General features: G+C 29.4%; 1 protein-coding gene across 4 annotated transcripts; it reads left to right on the top strand.

Moving 5' to 3' along the window:
* The first annotated feature begins 1667 nt into the window (after positions 1-1667).
* Positions 1668-18627, top strand: LOC145191321 (uncharacterized). Of its 4 annotated transcripts, XM_090066672.1 has the most exons (17): positions 1668-1973; positions 2055-2112; positions 2358-2514; positions 2708-2764; positions 5206-5233; positions 6142-6196; positions 10669-10820; positions 10983-11105; positions 11605-11649; positions 11736-11856; positions 12692-12877; positions 13709-13815; positions 13944-14035; positions 14187-14213; positions 15967-16040; positions 16202-16363; positions 18105-18627. In XM_090066672.1, the coding sequence occupies exons 3-17, from the start codon at positions 2419-2421 to the stop codon at positions 18307-18309; spliced, it is 1530 nt and encodes a 509-aa protein (XP_089922798.1). In that variant the 5' UTR covers positions 1668-1973; positions 2055-2112; positions 2358-2418; the 3' UTR covers positions 18310-18627. The 4 variants fall into 4 exon arrangements, 2 of the variants coding, with proteins under 2 accessions (XP_089922798.1, XP_089922799.1); XR_016444955.1 differs by lacking the exon at positions 15967-16040 and having other exon boundaries at positions 1813-1973; XM_090066673.1 differs by lacking the exon at positions 2358-2514 and having other exon boundaries at positions 1840-1973.
* The last annotated feature ends 29 nt before the right edge of the window (positions 18628-18656 follow it).

Genomic DNA, 18656 nt, shown 5'->3' with positions numbered 1-18656 from the left:
CGGTTGAAGCAAATGGGTAGCGTTGGGCAGCAAGCATACTAAACGAATATTGTTCTCAATGGACAACTGTACAACCTTGGTTGTAAAGTGTGAAGCTAGGTTGTCTCCAATTACCACTTTAATGCCTTGCTGATCCTTTACATGCATCAAGAAAACTTCTACGAACTACATTTCGAAACATCTACTGTCAAACCAGCCAGACTTAGTTGCATCGTAAATGCAACCTGCCGGGCCACCAGTTGTCTATTCGGCATAGCAGTTCTGCGCTTTATAAAACGCCATTGGTGGGATATAAGTTCCATCTGTACTGCCACAATACATGATGCTTGTTGCGGACTTGGAATATTGTATTTTTCGCTCAACACGCTTATGACCTCTTTGACATACAACTGTTTTTGAACCGGGATCGTCCGTCATATTTGTTTCATCATATATAACTAGCAGGCACATCTTCAACTACATGTTGCAATTCATTGAAGTAAAGGTTGACATTCAATGCATCGATTTCGACACGTGCTGGTTTCACATTGTCTGCCAAACTCTGGGTCAAATTGTTTCGTTTTATAAAAGATTTGAACCAGTCGTCACCGAGAACGTTGTTTTTGAACCGTGAATCATGGACACCGGATCGATCCAAGTAATCTTTCACTAGAAGTTTGATATCTATTGAAGTCATTGGAATTTTCCAGTGGGAGAGGGTGTTGATCGAAGTTACAAGATGAGTTTCAGTCTCATTACTCAGACGCAACGGTGTCCCTACCTTCTTCGAATGTCGATTTTTACACTTGTTCTGTAGTGTACCCAATTAAAATCCAAACTGTCGACAAGCCTTTCGCACGCTCATTCTTCCAGTTAAATATTCTTTCAAAGGATTGGATAAAGTTTCATGACTGTAAGTTGTTGCATATGCTCTTGAACCAGGCTTTCGCTTATATTTCCTCGGCATTTTCACCGGCTAAGAATCCAAATGGTTCAATAAATGTATCAGAAATGAAGTAACTGTGCTTAATTCACAAAAATTGTTGATATACCAAAATCGTTGATATAATAGTTGATATATATTGTTGGTATCTGTTACAAAATTAAAACAAATGTTATCTTTGTTTAATTTTAGGAATTTAAAAAAAAATAGTTGACTGAAGTTACCCCGGAGACCAAAGTTACCCCGGTTGACGGTAACAAAATCGGGTTACGTATTAAATAAATTTAAAAAACTAGTAATAATAAATTTATTAGGTGATAGCACGAAGCTATTTTTTAAAAAAAAGTGTTGAAAATTGAGTATGTAATAATGGAAGAGTTGGATGTTTATTGTTTGAAATATTTTTTTGAAATAAAAATTTGACTGACCTGTTAAAATTTCTAAGATAAGTTTAATGAAAATTCTTATTGAAAGTTAATTAAATGTCGGTTGGATTCCGTATGGTGCAGCAAAATTTAATTAAAAATTAATATTTGCATGGAGTAGGTGGAAGTGTTAAATAAAAGTGATATTAAAAGAATTGAAATAAAATAAAATTTAAAAAAATGAAATGATATTTAACAAAAATATCCAATCGCGTGAAAATTTTCGGGTACTTTACGGGTAATCCTTCGGATAGTTTACATGATGTAATACGCGCCCTGAAGGCCTAGGGTATCGGGTAACTAAACTTATCAAAATCGTCCGTCTACGGGTACTTTCGTGTACCTTGAGTTGGGCTTTCATTTCATAGTTTTACTCCCACGATTTTAGTAAAGCACAAACCTTAACTACCAAATTGGGTTAAAATCAGTTACGTTATCGGTTAAAAACAGTTACGTCGAAATGACGTTTTGAGTAAAACCAAAATATCAAAATAAAAATACCAATAAACACCAATTTTAACTGACACCAACTTTATCTGAAGGAAACATCTTAGGGACTTAGCAATATATATACATGTTCAAACTGTCCGTGTACAATTATACTAATGGTTTACATATAAAGAAAAGTAAAATTGGACTTAAATATTTATTAAAAAACATTTATGAAATAATGCTTCAAGTTAATATTATTTCGTTTTTCTATTTAGTTTACGATGTCATAGGCAACTCCGATAGTTAAATTTGCTTAATTAAAGAAATTAATCGGTGGGTTCTATAATTTCGCATCATTTTCTTAATACATTTCCTTCTAATCCAAAATAGAATTTAGTTAAATCTTTTCTGTTTGTTGGTTTGTCTATTTCTTTGTTTGCTTTTTTTTTTTTGTTTTTTTTTTTTTTGCAATGGAGTATTCTATATATATATATATATATATATATATATATATATATATATATATATATATATATATATATATATATATATATATATATATATATATATATATATAGCATACCCTAGACATACTAACTATCATTACATCATGTCAGTATTAAAAAAGAGCTGAAAAAAATGGGAAAAGTTTCTGCAATGATTAATAGGATATTTTATCCTCCTGGAGTTACACATCTTAATCCAACTACTGCTACAGCACTTTTTCTTATTTTGGTATGTCAATACTTAGTTTAATTGTATGAATAATAAATTTGATGGCAATTAATGACATCTTTCTTCACCATAACTAATGATAATTAAAAAAGTCAATACTTTTGATGTTTTTTTAGTCAATAGTGTTATAATTGATAATAATAAAAATGATCAAATTAATGTATAACATAAGCAAAATTATTATTATTTCTAGTTTTCAACTCAGCTCACTCTGACTGCACCATTTTCTTACTTACCTGCAATGGTTACTGTAAGTACTACTTTTTGATAATATTAACGTTATGTATACTTACACACATGCACATTATAGGGTCCATAAAAAAAAAAAATCATTTTTGAAAATACCATGGTTTCTTTTATTGTGAATTTAGGTGTTAGTATGACCCCTGAAAAATTTCAGGCTCATAGGTGCACTGCTTAGTCGTGCACTTTGGGTTTGAAAGTTGCTTTCTTTTATAAAATAAGGTGTCATGGTGATCAGGGCTTAGAAAGGAAAGTCCGAAAATTTTTGCAAAAATACCATGGTATCTTAAAACATGAAAAGATGCCATGGTATTTTTGCAAAATCCATGAAAAATATCACTCATAGGTACACTGTTGACCCTTCCACTTTGGAAAACTCATCAAAAACAGATTTTCCTCAAAATGGTTTTTAATTATTACAAGTTACTTTATTTCATGTGATAGAAATTTCTTTTTGTTTATTTATGGCTTGCAACAGCTAACAGATTTGCCTGCTTATCATTTTTGTGCCTAAAAAACCCTAAAAAATCTTAGGCAAGTTTAGTTCCCCTTTCTGCACAATCATTAACCACATGAAGAGAAAGTGAAAATTCTTTGTATTTGAGAAATCCAGAAAAGAGCTCCCAATTTAAAGGATTTATTTTAATCCATTCCATTTCAAGCATGGTAAGTTTCAATTTGTCAAGTAAAAGCCAACTCTCTGGTCTTACAGGTTTGGTATGACATCTACCGCAATCTGTGGAATTGTCTACCTAGTTTGTATGCATATGGCATCTCTGGCTTAGGAGCTTTATTAAGCTGAAGAGCAACTACTTGTCTAACATCTTCCAATAAGTCATGATTAACGGACATAGTATAGCATCTTTTAGTTAGATACAAGAAACGATTCTGCATTAAATTGAAGCATCCCTGCATCAGCTGAATTAGGGGTTCTATCTATGTGTTTAACATATCATCAATAGCTTGAAGGTCCTGAGATGGAGCAGTACCTGCCAAGAGGTCTTTAACGTTGTATATAATACTGAAATGAACTCACATATTTGTATAATAACAATTCCCTACTAAAGATTTAGTTTTATACTAATATCTTAAATATCTAACTAAGCAATCATGGAACCACTTACCTTGATTGACAAAAAAATTTTTTTGCTCTTCTTTACATCTCTTAAGATCTGTGTAATATGTGTCCTTTCTCAAAATTTCATTTCAACACTTTTTCATTTTCTCAAGCAGTGGCTCAGTTGGACTCAATGTTTTTGTTCTTTCAGTAATAGCATTGCAAAAGTGATGAAAAAAGTTGAAAATAATCTTGACAACTCTTGATTTTAATATTTTTAATGGTAATTTGGCTTTTTCATATGATATCAATAAAAATAAATTATATTTGATATCTTGATGTTAAGCTCATACATATGATGACTGCAAGCTAACCATCCAATAGCATTTCCCTTGTACTTCTCTAGTGGTGTACAAACACTATTTAAGCATCCAGTGTTTGGCTGTTGCATCAAATGATGGAAATTCAACCATATCAAATAGTTCTCATTTTTCAAGAATTTCGTGATTTGCTTTTGGTTGTGTGCCTGTTTTTCCATTGCCAACAGGAGCAATTCCAATAAGTTGAATATTAAGAGCATTGAGCCTGGACAGGTAATTATAACAGCCACTCTCTTAATTCTTTTTTTCTACCTTGATCTTTATCTTTCAGTCATTATCTTTGAATCAAAAATGTTGAGTCAGACATTTATTTTTGGTAAGGTTTTCAAACTCTATTATAATTTTTTCATCATTTTCATTAACTGTTTGTTTTTTTCTGCCTATAAAAAACCATTTTGAGAGAAATTAGTTTTTGATATATGCGTTTTCTATAAATTAGTTTTTGATATATGCGTTTTCTATAAATTAGTTTAAAGAAAGCAACTTTCAAACCCAAAGTGCATAACTAAGCAGTGCACCTATGAGCCTGAAATTTTTCAGGGGTCATACTAACACCTAAATTCACAATAAAAGAAACCATGGTATGTTCAAATATGATTTTTGTTTTTTTGATGGACCCTAATGCACATAGATTGAAAACTATATTTTGCTTTTCACTTTAATATTATGTGTAAAGAAATTAAATGCTATAAAATTTCATAACTAGTAACAAAATTTATAAAATGCTGAGTTCAACTTATGTACTATATACTGTATAAGTCTATTCAGTGTATAAGTTGATGCAATTTTTTTTTTTTTATTCTACCTAAACAGCTTTGATTTTTATTCTAATTTTTGCTTTTTATCCTCAGTGTATTCATTTAGTTTTAGACTCTAAAAACTCAAAATAAGTAATATACAAGTTCTCTTAAATTTAATTCATTCCCTAATATAAAAAAATATATAGCCTCAAAAATTATGAGTTTAAATTAGGTATAGTATAGAAAGAAGTATAGAAAAAAATGTTTTTAGAGTTTTGGATATGGTGAAAAGGATAGAGGTAAGGATCTTGTATTCATTTTTTTATAAGTATATAAGTTATACCATTTTTGCATTTATGCATGAATCATTTCATATATAAGTAGGAAAAAGAATCAAACTTTGATATCCATTGCATCATATTTTGTTAAACTTAGGTACAGTCACTACTTTTAACAAGAATAGAAAAAGTGCTTTTTAACCAACCAAAAAAGTTCTCAAAATTTACAACTTACCAAAAATTTTAACCTAGTTTCTCAAAAATTTAAAAATTAAAACTTCATAAAAATTTAAAAAGTATATAATAGTTTATCTTTCATTAGATAAAAAGTGTTACAGAATTCTTTATAAAGCAAAAGATAACATCAAGCTTGAATACTTTTGTTAGTATTACATTTAAATTAGGAATACTAAGACCTGATTGCTATAAATGTTTAATTTGTTTCTTATTCAAGATCAATGAAAATGACAATACCAGCATTCTTAGAATAATTATTAGATGGTATTTATTGCCAGACTTTAAATCCATATTCCATATCCTTCTTGGTAATAAACCTAAGTACATTATTTCCAGTGCAATCATATATCATATATGAAAGTTTTTATGCATATATACAAATCAACATAACATTTACTATTCTTCATATTAGGTTTCCTTAATCTTCAAGTAATTTTATGTCTTAATGTTGCTGCATATTATTATATTTAATTTTATGGTACTAAAAAGATAAAAAATCAGCCTAAAAAGGTCTTACATTTTTTAGCTAGCTAACCCGCTTAAATTTTGTCTTAAATTTTAAAATTTGCATGCATAATCCTAAACCATAGTATGCAGTATCCTGTAAATATTATGTAGTCAGTTCTATTGTTATTATAATGAACTGTTCACCACTCATTAACTCATGATTGTATCATTTTGCTTGCTTTCAGGGTTTTATGCTGGTCTTATTGCTTCTTCATTATTTGTTGGGCGGTTTCTTGGAGGGTAAGTAATATAAATATTAGGGTAATTTGAAATATTTTTTAACATAATATATATATATATATATATATATATATATATATATATATATATATATATATATATATATTAGGGTGTTTCTTATTTGGGGTTAAAAATTTTTTTTTTGTTTTTCAGTGGGCCACCCACTGAAATGGTTCATTTTGGCGAGAAAATAAATGTGTAAAAATTTCAAGGGGAAAAAAACATTTTTACTGGGCGCTACCAGTCATTGAAATTTAAGGCATATTTTACTATGCGCTCTTAGTCATTAACATAGAAAAAAATCATAAAACTGATGGAGACTGGTGATAATGATTCATTTACTTGGTACACATTTATTTACTTATTACATGCATTAAAAACATCCATTTTGTGTCATTGCATTTCTACTTATTAAAAGACATCAATAAACCTGCTTTTTAATTTGATAGTAGGTTTATATAAGACAATAGTTACTGTACTAAGATTAATCGCTCATGAGAGTTGTCTTTTTTCTGTCAGGATATTTCTGTCTATATTTTTGAACTACCAACAACAGGAACTGCTTTTGCTCTTCGTTATTTGTATGTAGTCTATTATATTCGTCCATTAGTGCTACGCCATGTTCTGCAATATCATTGACAACCTTCATGCTTTGAACAGTGGACTTAACAGTCTTGAACTCATCATTATGTTCCCATTCGCTCACACTGTTTTGAAGAAAGTGTGATGGAAGTCCTGTGATGCTGAAAAATCTTCGTGTATTAAACGTGACAAAGTCCTCCAGTTTCTTTTCTTGGATAACTGAGCAGTCCACAGTAGCCCGTTTCATATGTATCTGATCTGAAACATTGTTCAATGCTTGGACCATCTTGACCTTCGTCTCAGAGCGAACCTCATCATCAAAAAAAGCTAAAGCAACAAGTTCCTCTGATAGGTACCAGAGATGCCCTTGTAACTTCTTAACAGCAATTTTCGAGATCTCAGGATGATGGGTCTTGTAGGCATCCAAGTCTTTCAAGAGCTGCAGATCAATTCTAGGAGCTGAGGCTGCTTCAGGAGATCTGTACCAGGCTGTAATGTACAGTCGAACCGTGAAAAGGCAAATATCCCTTATTCCCTTCTCCTCTCTTTTTGTCAATCTGAATTGGTTTCTAAACATCCAAATCTTCAACGCATAAATAGCTTTCGCCATCCAGCGAGCACGGTGTAGACCGGCAGGAGCTCTAAATGAAATGCCCCTCAAAGGTACTCCTCCCAAAAAAACAATAGACAACTCCAAAAGTTCTCGGTAGTCGTCACGAGGTTGAAAGATTTATAGTTGATCTTTGCAAAAGACGATTCTTTCATCAGTGATATCGGTAAGAGCATTTGAAGCGTTCTTATCAGACTGTGCTGTGTGGTACTTTGTAGAATCAAATGAGACCCAACTTTTTTGAAATCTTTTAAAGAGTGGTATGTCAGGTCCATTTGAAGGGCCGAGACACAGCAAAACTACTGCTTCCAAAATAATTTCCAGAATGTGGTGACGACATGCTAACCACAACATATCTTTCCCAAACTTCTGCTCTAGAAGAATGCAAGCCCCATTTCTTGGCCCAGTATTGGCTGCAGTAGTATCAAAGCACATGCACTTTACTTGATCGTTAATTCCCCATGTCACTGAAACGTCATGCACTGCAGATGCCGCATTTTCACCTGTTCCTGATGGTAGTTTTGGGACACTAAGAAGCTGCTGCACTCCTACTCCAGATACTAGAATTGAAAGTCGGTCAACAGTTTCTTTATTGGTGATGTCAGCGAGTAATTTTCCATCCCAATGAATACATAAAGGAACTTCTGGTTTGAATTCCTTCCTTAAACCTTCTGCTATCTTCTTGCGGTGTTTTATTCGTTCCCTTCGAATAGAAGCTGGATTAACATTGTATTCTTTTGGATCATGACCAAGAAGTTGTAATGCCGATGTTAACACAAGTGCCGCCCCACGATCACTCAATTTAGCCACATCTAAATTAGCTGCCAACTTCTCATTCAGTATATTTTTCCTGCCACGTCTAGGACGCTTTGGAGCCGGTGTACCTGAAGTTGATGGCTCAGGGTCATCTTGGTTACCAGGCGAGGCATCTTCTTGAGTTATGCTATCTTCTTTAGGGTTATCTTCACCTTCAGAAGATGATGAAAGAACAACTGTTTCTTCTCGAGATTTTCTTGCCATCTTCTCTCGGTCCCTTTTTCGGTTCATTTCTTTTTGTCTTTTTCTTGATACTTCTTCTTGCTTTGCCAATTTCTTATCGACTGGACCCATTTTGCCTCTCCGAATTTTCTCTCTTTGGCATAATAGGAAAGTCTTATCCTCCTGAATGGTGATCATTTCCAATGCGTTGGCATGGGCAATATCGAATAGTTCTTCTAACCCTTCATTCCATTGGTCTTCCTTTTGTTTCAAATAATCTGAATGCTTAGCTTTATTCTCTTTATTTTTCTTCAACTTTTCCCATTCCTTGTAAATGTTTTCGATTTTAGGGACAACGTGCTTCTTTAATTGCACTGGTATTCGGGCCTTTGACCAAACTTCAAAAACATCATTTGCTGTGGAATGTAATGCTTCCCTAATGCTTTGCTTGACAATCTGCTTGTAATGGAAGAAAAGGGCCAACACTTCCCTTTTTGATGGAAGCATAACACAATCTAAAGAAGAGGACATCTGTCCAATAAGCCATATCTCCGTTTTCTTTCTGGTAGCTATCGTTCCACTGGTTGATGAAGCCATCATTGTACAGTAGTTACACTAGTTTAACCTGCAAAAGGAACAATTAAGCATAATAGACACAATTCTGCACACTAAAAGTAAAAAATTTACTAGTTAAAAGAGGTTTGTACGCTAAGCACCAACCACTTTTGTTGCATAACATCATACGCAACATAAGCATTTTTAGGGTACATTTGCGCAATACTGTAGGGTCGGTAACGACCCCTAAAAATCATTCTAAAAAAAAAAAAAAAAAAGTGCATTACTTTTTTATGATAATGAACCAAATGGCAGGGTGGCCCAAGCAAAAATCGAATCTTCAAAAATAAGAAACACCCTAATATATATATATATATATATATATATATATATATATATATATATATATATATATATATATATATATATATATATATATATATATATATATGTATATATATATATATATATATATATATATATATATATATATATATATATATATATATATATATATATATATATATATATATATATATATTAGTTCATCATCTAATTATCTATGTATCTATGTATTAAGGAAAGATAAATAATTTTGGGAAATATTTAAAAAAACTTTCTATATCAATTACTACAAAGAAGTTTTATTACTCAAAATAAATTCTCAAAAAGGTATTTTCTCCTTCCTATTACAATGTTTTAAAGTTCTTTCATGACTTTTATACCATGTTCAACATATTGGTTTAAACTTGGAATTAAGATGAAAGATGGTTCTTACTCCAGAAATTGTTAAGCATAATTTTTACTTTACTATATACTTTTAAAGTAGTAGAAAGAATTTCCTAGGCTTATGGGTCATATTCTTGATTCTTCAACCAAAATCTGCACATGTATGTGATTTAAATTTACACAGTAAAAATAGTTTTTTCACATTGTGTGATAGTAAAACAATGTTAAAAATAAAAAAAAATTGCTCAGGAATTCCAGCGTTCACTGCTCAAATTTAGAAGTGTTTGAAACTTGAGGAATGGTTTTCTCATAAATACAAAACATTCTGCTTAACTTTTGACCATCTTTTTAGCACTTTTATTTTATTTGAGATTATTTTGTAAATTGTATTTTATAAGATTATTGATCTAAACTTAAAAGATTACTTTTATTTGTAAATATGCAACAGAAAAGAATCATAGACTGGAATAGAAGTCACTTACCATATTTTTTGAACAAATCATGCTTATTTTAGGTTCTGAAACAAAAATTTAATAGTTAAACTGAGCTTTCTATTTTTAAAGTGATATTCTACTTACTTTCCCAAATAATAAAAATACAGAAGTAAATAAAAAAAAAAAACCGGTGATGCAAATAAAAGACATAACTAATAAAAATGTTTTCAGAATGATTTTTATTTTACTTATAAAAAAAAGATAATTACAAATTACTTATGTAAGTAAAAGATTTTTTTGAATAATTTTATTTCAACAGTATTAAAAACAGTGATTGATTCCATATTATGATACTTTACACAATGGCTAAATGAGATATCTTATATCTTGGGGGGGAGGGGGTGGCTTTTTAAAGATATGAGCGAAAGAAAATTATTTTCTTCGAGGAAACTAAGTTAATCTAACAACCAGACAGGCATGCAAGGTTTTAAAAATGTTATCACCCTAATATGTTTTAATTTTTAATTGAGTTGATGGGTGTGTAGGTTTAATTTGATGGGAGCTTTGATATTTTTATTTTTTAGTTATTTCTGGGGTTGGTTGACAGATAAAATTGGACGTCGTCCTGTTTTGCTTATTTCATCTTTCTTAACTTATGTTGCCACTATAGCCTTTGGTTTTACAACAGATATATATTGGGCAATCATAACAAGATTTTTGCAGGGCTTAGTTAATGGTGAGTTTTAAAGTCTCATTGTTTCAAAAAGTCATAAATTTTTCTAAATAATTAATTTTAAGAATTTGGAATTAACAAATTATGATATGATATTTGTAAAGAAATATTTTAGAATTATAGCTTGATATTTATAAAGTAATATTTTGGTTTTTCTCATCAAAGGTGTCATTGTAGTTGGTAGAGCAGCATTTGCTGAAATATGTGATAGCACTAATCAAGCTATAGGTGTTTCTCTTGTATTTGCTGCTTGGAATTCAGCAATTGTAATGGGACCTGCTCTTGGAGGTACCTTTTAATGTAGTTTTTTTTTTTTTTTTAATGGTTAGTTTTTGTTCATTTTTCTTGTCCATTTTTGTTTTCATAATCCTGAAATGCATGTTTTGCATGTTTTTGTAGAATTCAATAGCAATAGATATGGCTTTTTCTATTTATTAACAGGCCAGATATTGAATTGAAAAAGCCATATCTGGTGCAAGATCATAAGGCAATCAACAAATAAGTAATCAATTTTATCTATTTTATCATTACCTATGCATATAGTAAAAAGGATAAAAAGTTATCATATGTAAGCATGTGATAAAATGGATTAAAAGTTGGTGTATTTCATGATGCAATGTGATAAAATTAACATTAAAACAAAGCATATCAAAGTTTTTAAGTTGTATTTTCATTTTCAGCTATTTCCTTAAAAAATAACCACTTCTTTAGTTGTATAAAAAATTTTACTTTATTCTATCTTTAGATGCTTACTAATTAAATGTTGTTTTTCTTCTCCTGAAAACAGGTTTCCTTGCTGCTCCTGTAATTAAGTATCCAAATGCTTTTAAAGGTAATATTATTTTGGTTTTGCTTGTGTTGAAAAGCTGTTATAGGAACATTTTTGTTTTTTTACAAATAAACATGGATTTATTGTAGGATTATCTAAGAAGTTCTTCACAAAGTTTGCATTTCTCCTGCCAAGTGCATTAATATCAATCATTCTTATGCTGTCTATTTTGTTGGTATATTTTACATTTAAAGAAACTTTGAAAAAAAGGTATTTTACTGTATCATAGACGATGAATTTTTTTAAAAACAAAATAACTACTGTAAAGCAGGTGGAGAAAAATTATAGCATTTAGTTTGTTTTTAAAAGTAGTTTTGATCTGTTAAATTGGTTTTAAAAAGCATTAAGTATAGTATTTAGCCTCTAATTTATTTCTCTAACTTAAAGAAAAATGTATGAGATTTTACTTCAGCAAAATAACATATAAAAAAGTTTGCCTTGAATGTAAACATTATCCTTTAATGAATTGCTTGTATCAGATTTTAAACAACTAAAACATATGTCCTTACATTTACTTTTTGTTTTCAACTAGATTTTGAAAAGTCTAGTACATCTGTAAAGATTTTAAATGCTTGTAGAACTAATGTTGCAAAAGCATTTCTTTCTCCTCCAGGACAATTGTCTTCTTAACCAGGCTCCTTTTATCACTTACCTGAAAAACCTTAGACTTTAACAATCTTACAACTTTGCTTCGCTGATCCAATGCAGTCGTAACTGTACAGTTATTTGAAATCTAAAAAAGAAATAAAAATCTTAAAATAAAAATAAAATTAAAATAAAATTAAAATAAAGTAAAATAAAATAAAAATGAATAAAATAAAAATGAATAAAATAAAAATGAATAAAATAAAATAATAATAAACAAAAATACCTGGTAAAAATGTGTAATGTGCATTTTAATATTTGAAATGCTAGAATGAGAAAAGCAGACAAAAAGAACACTTTCTGCACCCTGTGTAGTGCAAAAATATTTTTATAGCAATATTTAATTTAAATAATTTATTTAAGTGCCTATTTTAAACAAACTGCTTTCTGTTTATTTTAGAGATGAAATTTCATTTGAGGAAGTCTGTACTAATGAGACAGAAGGCCTTTTGTCTAATGAGATGATTGAGGCTTCTAGCTTAAATAAAAGTGATGCACTTGCTGAAGAAAAAGTAAACAGTGAATCGAGCTGTTCTAAAGGGACATGTTGTGATGTAAGAAGCTGGTCAATTATAGAACTCTGCAGGTATTCTTAAAACACTTTTACTTTTGAAAGTCCTTACAAACAACAGTAAAATTCTCAGTCTTGATTTTGTTGCCTCTGTAGACAAATCATTACATACAAATTATTATGTACAAGTCATTCAATACATGCAATACATAATTATCACCTTAAATTCATTTTAATCTAATCTTAAATTAATGTAAATATGCATAGATTTTCAACAAATATTTTTCTTGTGGTTAACCCATTGACACACAAAGCCAGCGAATTGCCGGTCTACTAGATTATGGTATTGAAACACTAAACCGGTGTTTCGCCGGTCTGTCTTTACTTGGTCATTTTATGCATAAAAAATTATTGTCCTATGTTTTACCATTTTAATTTTATGTGTAATTTAGTGTTAAGGTTTTTTTGTTATAGTGTTAAGGTTTTTTTGTTATAGTGTTAAGGTTTTTTTGTTATAGTGTTAAGGTTTTTTTGTTATAGTGTTAAGGTTTTTTGTTATAGTGTTAAGGTTTTTTTGCTATAGTGTTAAGGTTTCTTTGAAATAAAAACTTGTAAAACTTGTGTTTTAATTAACAAAATAAGTAAATAAAATTGTGGTGGAATGGGTTAAGCAGAGGAAAAAAATGTACTTCATTTATTTTGGAAACCTGGATTGCCTACAGGCCATGGCTGCTTGTTATCATGAACTCTACCTTCATTTGATAAGTAGCATAATAACAACATCTGAGTTTACTTTGGTGTTGACAAAGTGATTTTACTCCATTGCAGCTGTTAACAAATGAAATATTAAAATTATTTTTTTTGTTTTTGTTTTTGTTATTTGCTGTTATTCTATTTTTTTGATAGAGACAAATACGTGGTATTGGTAATTATAATGTTTGGTATATCAGGATTTTGTATTATTGGTTTTTCTGAACTTTCAACTTTATGGATGGCTACAAGCTTAAGATATGGTATGTCTTAAAAGTTTTTCATTGATTATTGTTTATACTTGGAAGAAAAAGATTTAAGTAAGTGATAAGATATGTTTCTTAAATTGATTTATGTTAACATTTATTCTAAGAAATGTTTTTCTTTCTAGGTGGTCTATCATTTGATACAGATAAAATTGGTATTGCTTTACTGGTACCTGCCTGCTTGTCTGTTATAATTCAACCCATTCTTTTTTCAAGGGTAAATTGTAATAGTTAGTTATTTATTACTTTTTTTCTAAATAAATATTTTTTTCTTTTTTTCCCTTTTATTTATTAACATTTAGTTTGATGAAAAATTTTATAAACTGATATCAGAATTTGAATGATTTTAGTGTCCTGTTTTTTTTTAGTTTGAAAGAAAGTTTGGTGGAATTTCGGTACTTTTCTAATTATATATTTATAAAATTATCTTTTAAATAACTTCTTACATAAATTTGATATTAGATGGTGATTTTAAGAGATTTTATAAATCTTCATGATGATAATCAGGGGCGTGTCTAGGGGATGTCCGCTACGTCGCTGGACATACCCAAAGTATGTATATATGTATGTATGTATATATATATATATATATATATATATATATATATATATATATATATATATATATATATATATATATATATATATATATATATCACAACTTCAATATTTTGCTGAATAAATATGATGCGTTGGTAAATAGAAGCAAACAGAGCAAATGATTATAGCAAACTAAAGCAATAATTAAGCAAAGTATACAAGGTTAATTGTTCGAACGGATGGTAAGAAGTTATTAATCCGGGCTAACAATTAGATTTACAGTTTAGTATTTTATTATAGTGCTTGTCAAATCGAGAATGGTCTATAGTTTATTAAAAAAAAAAAGATTTATATACTTAAACGGAGGTTGTTTTAATTTTTGACTTATATAAATTAATAAGAAACTTAAATGGACATACCTTTTTTTATTAAGTTATAGAGTACTTCATTTTTTAAATATTTTCTTTTATTAATTTAAAAAAAATAAAAGTAATTTTCTTAGAGAACAAATTCCGGACTTCCCTTTCTAATTACACCCTGAGTAAAGTTTTAGTCAAATTCTATTGATATTTATCATCAGGAGGAGAACACTATAGTTAACAACAAGCATATATTAAAGTATATCAATGGACATCCCCAATTATTTTATACAAAGCTGTGTATCTTTTTAATTACTTGCATTTTGAACAATATAAAAAGAAAGAAAGGGTTTAAAATATTAAAAATTAAATTCGGACTTCCCTTAGTACATACACCCTATTTGGTATGTATTTATTAAACACTTCTTAATCATAAATTTTAGACAGTTTAATTATTCTCTTAAAATGTCAACCAACTCTCAAGTTCAAATAACTCTCCAAACAAAATGTTAATCGCAGTTAGTCCATTGGAAAGAAAGATTGGAAAAAAATATTACTTGTTTTAAAGTCAATAATATTTGGATGTTTGTCTATAAAACAAGTAATATTTTTTTTATATAAGAATAGGTCGTGTGTAATTGTTAAGCGTTGGTGCTGACTATGGTTATCATAATTTTCTTCTAAAATAGATAGCATGCGAAGCGATGATGCTTGATAATGGTTAGCATCATGTGCGATAAAATATTGGGCGATTGCTAAGCCGTCTTACCTCACATATGTGTTTGTCAATGAGGAAGGGGGGATTCTAAAACTTAACATTTTTGGGGAGGGGTTAAAATTGCGACTTACCCAAGAAAATTCCTGTACACGCCCCTGATAATTATCATCATGATGATTTATAAAACCTCTTAAAAGTCTGTCAGGAGATTTCTAGTCATCGAAAATTTGTTAAATGATAAATCAAAAAAGGGTTTTTGTAATTGTTTGAAAGACTTAATCAGTGATACCAGTTAGGTTTATTTATGATATAAAAATTTTAAAAAAAAAAGAAATCTAACGCCTCTTACACTAACATACAAAAACTGCTAACTCTGTACTCATCTCGCAGTAATATGCATGTCCAATTTATAGTTTTAATTATTGCAGGTTGGATAATTCATCCATACCTAGTTTTCTTTCCATTCCTGTACATTTCTAGGAAACAATTTTATATAATTTTAAGTTGAATTTAATGGCCAAATAATTTTAGACACTACGAGCTACATTGATTATTCTCGTCTTAACTACAGCTTTCTTCCCCTTTATACATATTACACATGCAAAGTAAGTTATTTTTATGCAAATGTATCAAAATGCTGACTATACAGCTTGGTAAAATCAGGATGAATAACTTTCATCTTTTGTTTTTCTGACTTGAAGATGAGTTGGTTTTTTTTTTTTACTTGATTTTTTTTTGTTATTTTTTTTTGTTTGATTTTTTACAGAAAAAGTTTTATGTGGTTCTTTTTAATCACTGTTGGTTTAATCCGAATGATTGCTGAGATATGTAGCCGATCCTGTATTGCTCTTTTTGTTAATAATTCTGTGTATTCAGAGCAAGTGGGACGTGCCAATGGTTTAGCATTCTCAGTGCAAGAAATTATGAGGTAAATTATGCTAGTATCAAAACACAAAGTCACTATAATACACTTTGTGTAGAATCCATAGAAATATCAATTTAAAAGTAGAAATTTTTAAAAATGCAAATATTTTCCCAGGATATAAAATATGGCTAAAGACAATAAATTGGTTCAAAGTTTCTCTGCTGGATTCTTTTTCCCTACAAGTTTATTGTTTGTTTTTTTGTTGTTGTTTTTTTTTTATTTATTTTCATCCTTTAAATCTGAACTACTCCTTTTAATTGGGTTTTTTGTTGGACAACTTCAGTCCTCTTTATTTCATCTTAATTCTTGAGCACTTCAATTGTTCATTCATCACACATGTTGTCAAGTTTTTTTATTTATGTTTTTTTCATTTGATTTTGCTCCTGGTATTGATGATGCTACTTGTGTTATTGTTATTGTTGATGGTGTTGCAGCTTTTAGTAGATGGGTTGAAAGTTTGTGTAATCTTTAATTTATCTTGATTTATGCTGCATATTTTTGGTGGGAAAATGCAAGCATGTTGAAATCCAGCTAATGCTTGCAAACAATTAAAAGCTTCAGCGCATTCACAGTTTTTTAATTTAAGCTGAAACATTTTCTTTATTAAAGTTCTTGCCATTAGTTGCTGTGTAATACTTCTATTTATGCTTTACCTTCTTAACAAGGCATTAGACACCTACATCTAATGGTTGCAAATTATGTGAAGAGTGAGCTGGAAGGCATACTAAACGTTGTTATCTCAACAAATATAAAGTTATTAAATGGTTGTGTTAATGACCCATTTTTCCCAAAAAATAAAACATTTTCAGTTTCGAAATTTTTTATTCTGTTACTTTCTTGAAAAACAAAAATATATCACTAGTTTTGAAGTTACATTCTGCACAAAATAGTATTAAAGGTTTCTTTATCATTAAACTTTACTATTCTCAAGATGAGAACTCAAAATAAAAATGTTGTTAAAAAAAAATAAAGTATGAAAAATTTTTTTTTACTTCTTCTTTGAACAGTAAAACTTCTGGTTCTAATGATATTTTTCTTTTTTTACTTGAAATTTTGGTTCAACTTTCAGTTTGCTTTTTTGAAGTTGTCACCCAAAATATGTCATGGCCTGTTAAACATGTATTTACTCTAGTTTTTTAACGGTACGGTAATGCATCACAATAATGTGATGTTCACTGTTAATAAGGAAGCATTCGAATAAGCATGAACTATTTGAAAAATAAGACTATACAATACAAATCAATGAAAAACCTAAATATGAACAGTTTTATAGGCATTTAAAAGGCATTTTTAAAGGCATATAAAAGTTAGGAATTCAGCTACAAATAAGTGTTTTTACAGTTCGTTTGTTTTTTTGGTTTTGAGTGACATTTTTATAATCAGAATTTAAGAGAATTACCTGGTTAATGATTCTCTTGCATATAACTTGATCAAGGGTTCTTTTGTTTTGTAACTTTTAGTTTAAATATGTTTAAAATTGTTCAAATTAAATATAGTGTTTAAAGTTTGTTTAAATGTGACACACGAAAAACCTTATATAGATACATCCGATCCATATTCCAATCCATCCATCCATTCATCCAATTCATCTAATCCATCCAATCCATTTTCATGCATGTATCCTCTTTTTATCACTTTTTGTTTTGTAATTTTAGATTTCTATATAAAATCTATGTAATCTAATATACTAATAATGACCTATATAATCGTAATCTATATATATACTGAATTTATAAATTTACAGGGTGGCGTCTCCAACCATGTTTGGGAGCTTATTTGCGTGGTCTATCAATGATAATTACCACAAAATTAAATTTCCAATGGACTACCGACTTTCATTTTTTGCAATAGCTTTATTTACTTTTCTAATATTATTACTATCTCTACTGCTTTCCAAAAGTATTAACGAACCAAAAGTGCCCCTGACGGAAAATGCTGACAGGTCTTAGTATTTTCCTTTATCTTTTTTGTATGATGTAAATAGTTTGTATATAGAAATAAGAGTTTTTATATTAACTTAATCTTAGAGCAAGTGCGTTTTCATATTTGTAGGCGATTCTTAATTTTTGCTCTTGTAATAGTATTTTTTAAATTTTATAACATTATTTGTATTTGAATTTCAAAACATTTTTATTCTTGATTTTTAAAGCACTTTGATGTATTTTTTTTGTTTTTATATCTTTATTGTTTTCTTTGATTTAAAAAGCAGAAAATTTTTTGTAGTATTTTTTTTGTTTGCGAATAGAAAAACATGTCTTAAATATAAACAAGATGTTCTTGATCGTCTCGACTGAAA

This window comes from Hydra viridissima, unplaced genomic scaffold, assembly GCF_058129835.1.
Source record: "Hydra viridissima isolate aposymbiotic clone 2 unplaced genomic scaffold, HvirCarnegie_v1 scaffold_11, whole genome shotgun sequence".
In the NCBI taxonomy this organism is placed as follows: Eukaryota; Metazoa; Cnidaria; class Hydrozoa; order Anthoathecata; family Hydridae; genus Hydra; species Hydra viridissima.
The sequence above is the reverse complement of the archived record's forward strand: the minus strand, read 5'-3'. Positions and strand labels throughout refer to the sequence as shown.